This window comes from Phocoena sinus, chromosome 2, assembly GCF_008692025.1.
Source record: "Phocoena sinus isolate mPhoSin1 chromosome 2, mPhoSin1.pri, whole genome shotgun sequence".
In the NCBI taxonomy this organism is placed as follows: Eukaryota; Metazoa; Chordata; class Mammalia; order Artiodactyla; family Phocoenidae; genus Phocoena; species Phocoena sinus.
In genome coordinates this window covers 31,500,028-31,512,730 of record NC_045764.1, presented here as the reverse complement: position 1 = coordinate 31,512,730, position 12,703 = coordinate 31,500,028, and the positions used below count along the sequence as shown (strand labels likewise).

At 42.3% G+C, this 12,703-nt stretch overlaps 1 protein-coding gene across 1 annotated transcript in view; it reads right to left on the bottom strand.

Moving 5' to 3' along the window:
- Nucleotides 1-12,703, bottom strand: part of FAM189A1 (family with sequence similarity 189 member A1) — a 358,843-nt gene that overhangs the window by 24,494 nt on the left and 321,646 nt on the right. The window contains exon 5 of the mRNA XM_032624741.1: nt 4,270-4,377. Within this exon, the coding sequence (XP_032480632.1) occupies nt 4,270-4,377 (108 nt within the window). The remainder of the gene's footprint in view (nt 1-4,269; nt 4,378-12,703) is intronic.

Sequence of the window (12,703 nt, the reverse complement as noted above, 5' to 3'; positions counted from 1 at the left end):
AGATGACACTTAGGAAATAAAAATAGGAGATTACAGACACTTTGGAGGTAAATGCTTTCTCCACTAAACTGTATCAATAAACTGAATTTTATCATCAGATGGTCTTTTGCCACTATTTCCAAACACATTAGAGGAATTCAGCTTGATAAATTCTGACAATAGACATAACAATTTGCATCTCACGTAGGTATGCATTCATTATATGAATTCTCCCCAAACTCCTGATCATCCCAAAATGCTGGTCCACAAAAATAAGAATAAAATTATGGGTTCCTTCCACGTGGGCTAAGGCCTTTGCTGTGAGTCACAGTCTGCTGATGGGTGCCCCGTGGTTCTTCCTGCATAAACTACACCCGTAAGACATTCTCTGACTTTCCAGTTCTGTGTTTTTACAGCAGAGCCAGAACTTCAAGGTACTTGGGAAGCAATGTGTATGCAGACACCCCTTCGATTTTTTTCAGGTTTTATCCCAACCCCTTAGAGTTGTCTGACCCACTTCTAAACTGACGGCAATATATTTAGTGACCCTCTTTCACTGACTCTTTCCAGAGCACTCAATTTTGTTGTAACAGACATAACTCTCTTTTTGCACTCATATTTCATTGGCTCACGTAGTACTAGAATATGCACTTAGAGTCCACATACCACTGGCCTAAACTGGTCTGGGGATAGATACAACTGTCCCTTGGAAAGCTGATGACCCAACTGCTGGGAGCATAAATGGCCCATGGGTGAACAGCAGAGGCTGCGGGGAGTAGGGGTGTGCTGTGGGCAGCAGGAAGAGCATCTCCCGGGTGGGATGGAGAACCGCAGCTGGCTGGCCAGTCATGTCAGCACAGGTTGGTCAAGAGTTATACTGGGGCTTCCCTGGTGGCGCAGTGGTTGAGAGTCCGCCTGCCGATGCAGGGGACGTGGGTTCGTGCCCCGGTCCGGGAAGATCCCACATGCCGTGGAGAGGCTGGGCCCGTGAGCCATGGCCGCTGAGCCTGCGCGTCCGGAGCCTGGGCTCCGCAACGGGAGAGGCCACAACAGTGAGAGGCCCGCGTACGGCAAAAAAAAAAAAAAAGAGAGAGTTATAACTGTATGTACAAGGAGAACCATTTGCAGAGGCAGAAACAGAACCCAAATCAAAAACAAGTAGCAACTCAGATAGAGAAATGGCCAAATAACTGACGTGACTTCCATCTCATGGACCACTGCAGATATTCAGACACCTCTCTTTCTGTTGACTTAGCTGGATGGCCATGATTGTTTCAGGTTATAAGACTAAGTCGTAGAGTAACATACGTGGTGTGATCCCATGTTGGCAAAAAGAGAAGGAATAAATGAAGGAAGAAAGGGAAGGAAGGAGAGAGAGTCAGAGAAAAGGAGGGAGGGAGGAAAAAAGGAAGATAGACTATTTTCATATGTTTCTATAAGTCCTAAGAAATCGAGAAACAAAGGGAAGATTCACTGCAAATTGTTCTCAGGAGAATGCAGTGGGGGAGGGGAGACGATTAACGTTTTCTTTATATACCTCTACATTTCATTTGTTTCAATGATCCTATGTTACTTCTTTTTTTTTTTTTTTTTTGTGATATGCGGGCCTCTCACTGTCGTGGCCTCTCCCATTGCGGAGCACAGGCTCCGGACGCGCAGGCTCAGCGGCCATGGCTCACGGGCCCAGCCGCTCCGCGGCATGTGGGATCCTCCCGGACCAGGGCAAAAACCCGTGTCCCCTGCATCGGCAGGCAGACTCTCAACCACTGTGCCACCAGGGGAGCCCCCTATGTTACTTCTTTAATTAAAGAGTTTAACAATATGAAGTAAGAAAATTAAAGTCAACTATATCTCAATAAAGCTGGGGGAGAAAAAGACGGGTAAAATAATTAAGAAGAGCTTCTGAGGCATCCTCAGGTATAACGTAGCTCCCAGCCCCATCCGTCAGGGCATAACCATGACCCCCTTGGGCTGTCCCACTTCTTCTCCAAGGACACAGCACGTGTGGCCAGGCTGGCCCAGGCCCTGACCCATGTGGTAACAGCCAACCTCCATGTGGCCACCATGCTTTTTCAAAGCCCACTGACACTTTATCTAAGTCATCCTCTCAGTGGCCCTATGAGGACAGTAGGATATAAACAGTTTTACTTAGAGCAGAGGAAACTGGGACAAATGGGTGGTGATGTGCCCAAGGTCAGGTGCTGGTCCCACGGGCGCCACAGTCATGGGCTCTCCGGTGGCTCTGCAGGTCAGTGGGGTAACCGGCCTTCTGAGGAGAGTAAAGCTTGGTCTGTTCCACAGTCCGTGGTCACAAAAGGAGAAGAAAACACACCAGCAGCAAACTCATCCATTTCTATTTCCAAGCCAAGGGTCTGAAGCAAACTTACTCACCAAGTATAATACTTAGCCATGAAACAGCCAGGGGTTCTAATGGCAGCTGTTGTAATTGCAGCCATACTTTACATCTGGTTGATAAAGTACATCGAGGACCACTGCCTTTACGGTCACAGCTGCGATGTCCCGATAAGAAACCGGGACGTATTCCCTCCACGTATTTAAGAATCAAAATAGATATTTAAACAGGGCCCCTCCTGAGTGAGAAAAACGAGGTTCAGGGAGGTTCGTAGGTAAAAGCCGTGGGACCCCGACCCAGATGTAGCTGACCTCAGACCCAGGATGCCAGGCCGCTCACTTTCTACACAGAGGACTGACAATGACCTGCACGTTACGTTTCACCAAATACACTATCTTAGCTACGACACACTTTCTTCTTACTTAGTTGGTAATTTGCGTTTTAATTCTGAAAACCTAGGGAATACAAACCTTCAGCATTTCCAGCCTCGTGGTTCTGTGAGTTTGGCCAAATTGGTGTGATATTTCCAGATCGAGAGCAAAATCTGCTGAGGTGACCGGAGCCCCACAGTACTTAACCTTCCATTACACGACACGCTGGAGAGAACCACCAGCGTGAGGCCTCAGCGAGCAAGGCCTGAGGTTCATCGCTGCTGAAGAGCTGCTTAATTGGGTATCTTTCAGAAAACTGCCGCCTCTCGGAAAGGTCGGCCCGGTTGTGACAGCTGTGTGGATGTACACAGGGAGGCTGCACGCGATTAGAGCCAATGAATTTTTAACGCCTGGGTAATGATGCTCTCTGGCCCTGCACCTTGATGCGCTGATGCACTGCCACAGGGTGGGTGAGAAACAACAAATCCAACAGGCTCCTATAAGAAAAACTTGCCTTTTTTTTCATGAGATGCTTAAAACACTGGGGAGGGGAGGCAGGGCAGGCCTTGGAGGGGCCACGGGGAAGAGGGAGGGCAGGGTTCCTACCCTTAGCATGAACAGCGATGTCTTCCCATCACTTTCCCTTTATTTGCTGACTTTAGTGGTAACGTAGTGAGCAGTGGGCTGTGTTCCACTCACACAAATAACGAAGAGCCGTCATTATTTATTGAGCATGTACTAATAAGTGTGTGACCTCTGCTCTTGGCCTCATCACTCCCCTGGGGACCAGCACTTCCTCTTCTCTAAGACCCTGGCCAGAGGTTCTAACGATGGCTGGCCAGTGACCTGTCGCTGGATTTTGAGCTCAGGGTTAATTAGCAAATCTGCAAAGCACAGAGGAGCAGTTTTTCAATTTGAGAAGAACTCATCTTCTAAACAATCTTCCTTTATTTTTTTTTTATTTTATGCGGTACGCGGGCCTCTCACTGTTGTGGCCTCTCCCATGGCGGAGCACAGGCTCCGGACACGCAGGCTCAGCAGCCATGGCTCACGGGCCCAGCCGCTCTGCGGCATGTGGGATCTTCCCGGACCGGGGCACGAACCCGTGTCCCCTGCATCGGCAGGCGGACTCTCAACCACTGCACCACCAGGGAAGCCCCGAATCTTCCTTTATTAAAAGTGAATTCTGAACAGAGCCTTGCTCTGGAGGTGCCGGGTCTAGAGGACATCTCAGGCTACAGGACTGTTGCTAACATTACTCAGGGGCACAAACCAGGGGCTACCTAGAGGCACATGATGGTAGCTGGACCCTGTCAACAAGGAGCTCCAACAACACCTAAAATAAATACATCAGTGGCAACAAATGTGTGAGTTTTGTCTTCCAGAGGGCAGCATGGAGTGACCTCCAAGGATCTCCAAGCCCCACGCGCTGTCGGGGCTTATTGTCCTTGGGGCTTCTGGATGGAAGCCAGCGGTGTCCATGATACCTTGGTCTCAAACTGGCTGGGGAGGAGGGGCTGGAGCCTGCCATTTAGAGTGTGCTGGGGAGGAAGCGGGACCACTCACCATCTGCAGGACGTCAGCGGAGACCATCTGCATGCAGCACATGGCTGTGGCCAGCGCACACACGATGGTGGACAGGACGTTGAGGGCACACACGCTGAAGAGCAGTTCCTGTGGGAAAAGATGCAGGAGGACGTCAGCGTCATGTCAGCAACGCAGATGGCAGGCTCCTCGGCATTGCCGTCAGGGTCCAGGATGAGGATGTTCAATTGTGGGTTTCTTTTTTCATCATCAAAACTGGCCTTTTATAGACACATTTGTTTATTCTTGGTTTCTACATGGTTGATCAAATTACTCTTAGATACTAAGTGATATAGTTTACAATTTTGATAATTATTAGGTAGTCACTGTCTAAGAAAATCTTCAAATAGCCAACATTTGAGTAGGTGGGCAATCTTTGTCAATTATAAAGTATAACTGAAAATTTTGATAAGAATTCCAAGTGTTTTAAACTTCTTTTCTTGAGATAACTGTAGATTCACTTGCAGTTGTAAGAAATCATAGAGAGATCCTGGATACCCTTCCCTCAGTTTCCCCCATGGTAGCATCTTATAAAACTATAGCATGATATCATAACCATGATTGACAATGATACAGTCAAGACAGAGAACATTTCCATCACCACAAGAATCCACCCTCCCTGCCTGTGTTGCCCTTTTATAGACACACTCAACTCTCTCTCCCTGTTCCCCGCTCAATCTCCCTTTCCAGACCCCTGTCAACCACTAGTCTGGTCTCCATTTTTATAATTTTGTCATTTCAAGACTGGTATACAACTGGAATCATAAAGCATGTAACTTCAGAACTGGCTCTTTTCACTCAGCATAATTCCCTCAAGATTCATCCAAGTTGCTGCATGTATCAATAGCTCGTCCCTTTTTATTGCTGAGTTCCATGTTTGTTCATTCTCCAGCTGAAAAATAACTGGGTTGTTTTCAGTTTTGGGCTATTACAAATAAAGCCCAGGAGGATTTGTGCACAGGTCTGTGTGTGAACATGAGTTTTTATTTCGCTGGGATAAATGTCCAAAACTACAATTGCTGGGTCATATGGTAACTGAATGTTTAGTTTCATAAGAAACTTCCTAATTGTTTCCCAGAGCGGCTGAAACATTTTACATTCCTACCAGCAATGTATGAACGATCCAGTTTCTCTGCCTCCATGCCAGAATTTGATATCACTGTTTTATGTTAGCGATTCGGACAGGTGTGTAATGATATAGCATTGTGGTTTTAACTTTCATTTCCCTCACCGCTAATGATCTTTTCAAGTGCTTATGTGCCATCTGTCTATCCTCGTTGGTAAAGTCTCTGCTCATAACTTTTCCCATTTTCTAGCTGGACTGTTTGCCTTTTTTTCTTTTTTAACTGAGTGTTGAGAGTTCTTTGTGCATTCTAGATTCTAGTCCGTTGTCAGATATGTGGTTTGCAAATATTTTCTCCCAGTCTGCAACTTATCTTTATCTAGCCCTGGATCGTGGTGATTTTCTCTTTTTTTTTCTAAAAGCTTTTATAGTTTTATATTTAAATCTGTGATTCATTTTGAGTTAATTTTTGAATAAGGTGTGAGGTTTAGATTAAGGTTTATTTTTATGTTTTTAATTTTGATCTCTACATATTCATTGCTAGAATACAGAAATGTGGTTTGTATCAATATTTGTATTTATCTAGTATCCTGTAACCTCAGGATTTTCTTCCATGTTTAATTTCTTCCTTCCCAATTTGTATGCCTTTCATTTCCTTTTCTTGCCTATTAGCACTAGCTAGAATTTCAAGTATCATGAATGAGAATAAGATGACTAAATGCCGAGATGAGATATCTTTGTCTTATGCTCTCAGAGGGTTCACTCGTAGAATTTTAACTATCCAAATACAATTCATTCTTCTTTAGATCATTTACTGTCAAATCCATGCCAGAAATAGAAAAAAAAAATAACCACGATTCACAAAAATGACCAAACATTTAGAATAATTATATGTCCTTCAATATACACACTCATATGCTACTCATATGATAAATGCAGAAAATACTGTAAATACTCAAAAAATTATTAGGAAAAACGGATCTTTCACCAGAAAGACCATGGTATTAATGAGGTTAGTTTCAATTTTCTAATCAAGGGGTTGACAAATCCTCAAGACGAGGTTAACATGAATTTCCTCGTTAACATGAATTGTACACGCACTGTGAATGTTTCAAATGATGGTCTAGTCTGGGAGCATGCACAGGTCTTGCTCATGGATACTTGAACCCATGTGTTCTAATCAGTAGCATCCTTTAAGAAAGTTCCCCAATTTTCTGTAGGCTGCTGTGACTACAGAAGTTTTTGCCCAACCCCCTTCCTCAGAACCTGCTCATTTGTTCTCAAGACTGCCTGTAAGATAGCCAGAAAGGGTGTGATCATGATAATATTACAGAGGACAAAGTTAACATACCATGCAAACGTGAATACAGAGAACAGAGTCATGTTTTGGAGATTTGTTAGGTAGAACTGAAGCGAGTCTCAGCTAAGGGCTAATTATTCTCCACTCCTGAGGTCAGAGTGTTCTGAGAACTCTGAACAAATGTGGGAAGAGTTGCTACTCCCAAATCTGAGTACTGGACACTGTAACCTCTAATCCTTTTCTCAGACTCAAATAGTTTCTTCATGTGCGTCGGCTAATTCAACTGAATACTCCAGGGGGACCCTCTGAAGATCCCAGGGTTCTCTCCCCTCCAGTATTCTGTCCTCGGTCTCCCTCAGACCCTCAGCTCTGTCAGCTCAACTCAGGGAGTCTGCAGGGATCCCCCTGAGTTCCCCATTCTGCACTGTCCCCTGGAGACTCTCCCCTCATTCGCTGACCATACTTCAAGGATCACAGTCCTTCACTGTCTGATGTTCAATGTCTTCGTATTTTGTCGGGTTTTTGTTGCTGTTCTTGTTTCAGGTGGGAGTTTAAATCCAGTCCCTGTAACTCTGTCTTGACCAGAAGCTCTTGGTGGTTCTTAGGCTCATCTAAGTATCCTCTGTAACATTCTTAGGGCCACCTCAAGTGTCCTCTATGAAGTTGCTAAAGATGAAGTAGGATGGGAGCTCAATTGTGGGAAACGGCGGGCACAGATGGGGTTGGGAAGAGGCTACCGTGTTTGGATTTTATTTTGTAGGTAATGGGATACTTCTGAAGATGTCTGATGTTGGGAAAGAGATAACGCAATCTGTTTTCACAAATGATAGACCTTTTGCAGAACCTGGGACATAGTTGGTGCTGACTGTTGAAGTGAATGCCCTTCTGAAAGTAACATTAATTTTGAATATAGACTCATTTGCAACCAAGTAAAACTACTAACAAAAAATAAACACAAATCATAACCTTTTGTTTGAACAAGCGTCATGAGGCAAACATTGCTTTATGTCTCGTGGAGCATATTCACTGGACTCACACACCAAAAAGACTTCTTTTTTTCTTCTTCTAGCTGTTTAAATGCATGGCTTTTTGCTAGATGACTACACACCTGGAATTGTGTCTATGTGTTTCTTCAGAATTCTCTTTCTGGCTTAAATAATGCCTTTACCTCTGCCCTTTGATGGGCAAGCACTGAAATCCAAGTTCTATAAAATCTCTTTACAAGGTCTTTCAAAATGGCAAGCGTGAGGACAAGGTGGGTCTTGCATGGTGGATCCTGAGTTTTGCTGCTGGTCACTTTGCATACTTCCTCGAATACAATTAAGGAAATCATGTCTATAACAAATCAAGTATAAAACAAAAACAAAAGGAGATACTTAGGGAAACCTACGAATGATAAATTCTTTAAAAATTCTCTCCAAAATGAGTAAATTCCGAATATTAACAACACAACAGAGAAAGGTGACAGCCAGGAGAAATTACGCATTAAGAAACATACAAAATTTAGGATTTTGATTCCCCTGTTTGTTGAAAATATTGTTGTCCAGAGGACAAAGGGTCTTATATTCATTACTATTAGCTAATTCACCTGTTTTTTTTTTTAACATGTTTTTGTTTCTTTGAATAAAAAAGAGATTCCAGAGGAGACTGTTATCAGGCAAGGTATGATGAAGGAAGATGAGGAAAGGCTCATAGCGTAAAAAATAAGCGATGAAACCCATGGCTAACAATAACTGTACCTGTGTTATAATTACAAGGGATGGGGTTGGGCTTTATCAGAATTATCCTCTGGAAGCTTCCCAATTACTTGACACAGTAATCACTATCTTAGGCAGTCTTTCATTGCAACAACTGGAGTTCAATATGGAAAAACAGGATGTTAGGAAAGGTCAGTGGACGTGGTGTGGAGCCTGACGAAAGAAACCACGCCTGTCATTATCTTCTCTGTCCAAGGTGGGAAAGGCCAAGTCAAGAACTTGGGTATGCCCTGATCACTCTTCACCCAGACCACTTCCTGGGGTTGAGTTTGCAACAGGCATCCTGGAGGAAGGAGGTCACATGTCCACTGGACAAAGTGGAGGCTCACTACAAAGGCAGCAGATTCTCCAGGCTCAGTGTTCCCTTTCTGTAATGCCCACCACATGTGTGGGCATCCATGAGGGGCCTTTGTATCTTTCCCTGAGACTTGAGGGGCATGAAGAACTGATACAGCATGAAGCTCTGGCCACTGCTTTTGCCATGAGTGAGAAAGTCCTTTGTCTCTGAACCGGGAGTCTCATGTCTTCTGCCAGAGAAGTAGCAGCAAATTCTAACAGGTGCAGCAAATTCTAACAGGTGCAGCAAATTCTAACAGGCTAGTTTGTTAGCTTGAAAGCAAGTAAAATCTCAGACCCTGCACAATTCCTGACAGCATATTTCCCTCTTCAACAAGAGCAGAGACCAGTCTTCTGCTATTCTTCATAGTAGACTATCTCATCAAAATAGGGGTCTGGTAAATATATGTTTGAAAAACGTATGGGATATTTCATTATTCTTTTCTAAATTTTCAGTTTAGACTAGAAGGAAATAACAGGCTTAATTTCCAAATTTCCAACCACACACCAGAAAAATTTACCATCACCTTGAAATAATGTTTTTTTTCAGAGTCTTACATCAAGATTCTGCAAAAACTCTTGGTCATATGATCAGTGTGTGTGTGTGTGTGTGTGTGTGTGTGTGTGTAAAATCTGTGACTTCCATTTTTCATAAAATTTCTCAAGTGATGAGCCCATCCTGGAACAGATCACATGCCATTTGCCATTTAATTTGTCTCTAGAAAGCAGTTCTTTGCTGGGCTGGCTGGAATACTGATCCTACAAAAGGAGCTAAAATTAGGCTGTCACATGGAGAAGGTAAGTGATTCATGGGGGAATCTGTGAAAGTTGTAATTTCAAGACACAAACATTCTACCTGGAATCCCTATAAGTTTAAGAATTTTTAGCCTTGCTCTGGCCTCTCATCTACCATCAACAACACAAATGCTACTACAAGAGGCCAGGTTTGCTCCTCACTCAATATGTGCTATTTGTTCAAAGGCACTTTTAACTTTGAGCAAAGATCCATGAGGAAATTTACACGGGAGAGGCCACAACAGTGAGAGGCCCAGTACCGAAAAAAAAAAAAGGAAAGACACTTAGTAGATTTCAATCACCTTAAATTTGTTAACACTTGTTTTGTGACCTAACATGTGATCTATTCTAGAGAATGCTCTGTGTGCACTTGAGAAGAATGTGTATTCTTCTGTTGTTGGGTGAAAAGTGCTGTATGTCTAAGTCTGCTGGGCTCATTTTGTTCTAGCCCACTATTTCTGTATTGATTTTCTGTCTGGATGTTCTATTCATTATTGAAAGTGGATTATTGGAGTCTCTTACTATTACTGTATTACTAATTTACCCTTTCAAACCTGTCAATATTTGTTTTATACACTTAGGTGCTCTGATGTTGAGTGCATATATATTTACAATTGCTTTATCTTCCTGTTGAATTGACCCTTTTATCATTATGTCATTACCATCTTTGTCTGTAGTGACAGTTTCTGACTTAAAGTCTACTTTGTCTGATATAAATATGGCCACTCCTGCTCTCTTTTGGTTTCCATCTGCATGAAATATCTTTTCCATCCCTTCACTTGCAGCCTATGTGTGTCCTTGAATCTGAGTGTTTTTGTAGACAGTACACAATTGGATCTTGGTTTTTGGTTTAATACCCATTCAGCCACTCTGTATCTTTTTATTGAGGATTTTGTCTTTTTATATTAATTACTGATATGGTAGGATTTACTATTGCCATTTTAACTGTTTTCTGTTTGTCTTGTAGTACTATTTTTTCTCTTTTGATCTCTTCCTGTCTTCCTTTGTGTTGCATCCTTTCTTTTTTCTTGTTTCTGTATTGATAGGTCTTGATTCCTTTCTCTTTTTCTTTTGTTTAATTTTATAGTATTTTCTTTCTGGTTACCACGGGTATTCCATAAAATATAGTTATAACAGTTTTTTATATATATACACATATTAATATACATATTTCCTATAAATTCTAGATTTCTAAAAACTCACTGTGATCCTAATTAGCCTCTAGCTTTAAAATAAGATCAAACAAAGAATTACCCTATATTTATGTGAATTTTAAAAATAAGTTTTGTCAAGAGATTTTTGGAAGAGAAGGGTCCTGCACACATCAAAATGTATTATAAATCTACAATAACAGAATAGTATGACACTGATAAGGAACAGAAGAGAGTCCAGATATAGATCCTTAAAATAAAGAAAAAGTGGCACATTACATAACTTGTGTTGGGATAACTGACTATTTTTAAAAAACAAATCTATACGTGAAAAAAAGAAGAGAGGAAAATTCTTCCTTGTGAATGTAAATGCAAAAATCCTGGGCAAAGTTAAATTCGATAGCATATTAGAAACACATTATGACCGACTTTGGTTTATTCCTGTGTTACAAGAATGTTCTAACATAAAATAATCTAATGGAATTCATCACATTAAATGAGAAAAACCATATGATAATCTATTAAGATTAGATGTCAAAACAGCAGTTGATATGTCAACACTAGTTTAAAAGCTCCTAATAAACTAGAAATAGATGAGAGCTCCCTTAACTTAAAAAACTCTACAGAAAATACCAGGAAGGACATGGGGATGGTGGCCATTATCACTTCTATCCAACGTGGTACAGCAGGTCACGGCCGTTAAACTGAGAAGACATTAAACAGAAGTAAACTGGGGGAGAGATCAAGATGGCGGAACAGAAGGACGTGGTGCTCACCTCCTCCCACAGATATGTCAAAAGTACATCTACACGTGGAACAATCCTCACAGAAAACCTTCTGAACGCTGGCAGAAGGTCTCATACGTTGTTCGTGAATTCCATATTTGCGAATTCACCTACTTGCTAAAATTTATTTCTAACCCCCCAAATCAAAATCCGTGGCACTTCTGGGGTCATTCGAGGTCATGTGTGGAGCAGCAAAAATGTGAGCTGCCTGATGGGCATATTCTCAGCTGAAGCTGAACCAGGCAACCTCTGCCTTCTCATTTAACTCATACTATAAACAAGGGTCCTTTTCCAGGTCTATTTACATGTGTCAGATAAGCTTTGCAGAAGCATGAGTTTCAGTGCTGTTGGCCTCAAGTTCAATGTTAATGAATCAACAATAAGCATACATAAAGCAAGGTCTGAACTGACTAGCTGATAAAAATGTTGTGACCAGAGGCTGGCAGGGTCCTCACCTTGTACTTCCCCTGGGAGCAATGATCCTGTATTCACTAATCCAGTGTTGCTGCAGCTTCATAGAAACAACTACTTCAAATAAAGAGAATTTGTTAAACAAGATCTAAAAGGCACAAACCATAAAGGAAAAGATTGATAAAATCAGCTATATTGAAATGTTAAAACTTCTATATGAAAAAAGACAACAAAAAAAAAAAGGAAAAAAAGGTCTACAGACTGAGGAAATATTTGCAATATGCACAGTGAAGAAAGGATTGGTATTTGGAATATATAAGAAATCTCTAAAAATAAAAAATAAAAAGACAAGCCAATATGCAAATAGCAAAAGATATGAACAGGTAACCCAAGGATGAAGTAACACGATGGCTCTTAACATGAGACTGTGTTTCTCCTCCCTGTGGTCAGGGGATGCGTGTAACCCACTTAATGAGGTACCATGTTCCTCCCCTCACAATGGCAAAAGGAGAAAGCTTGGTGAGGACCTGGGAAATGCAAATCCTGATGGAGAGCCGGTGGCGAACACGTTAGCACAACCTCTTTGCAGAACAACTTGGCGATTCACAATAAAGTAGAAGATGCCTAAGGCCCGGGACCCAGCAATTCCACTCCTAGGAATGTCTCCTGGAGAAATGCTCACACAGGTGCCCAGGGAGACATACACAAGGATATGCAGAGCAACGCTGCTGGTGATACAAATGTCTTTGAAGGCATCCAGATCTCCATCCACAGGGGAAAGGGAAAATAAATGCTGGTCCATCCACACAATGGAAGAC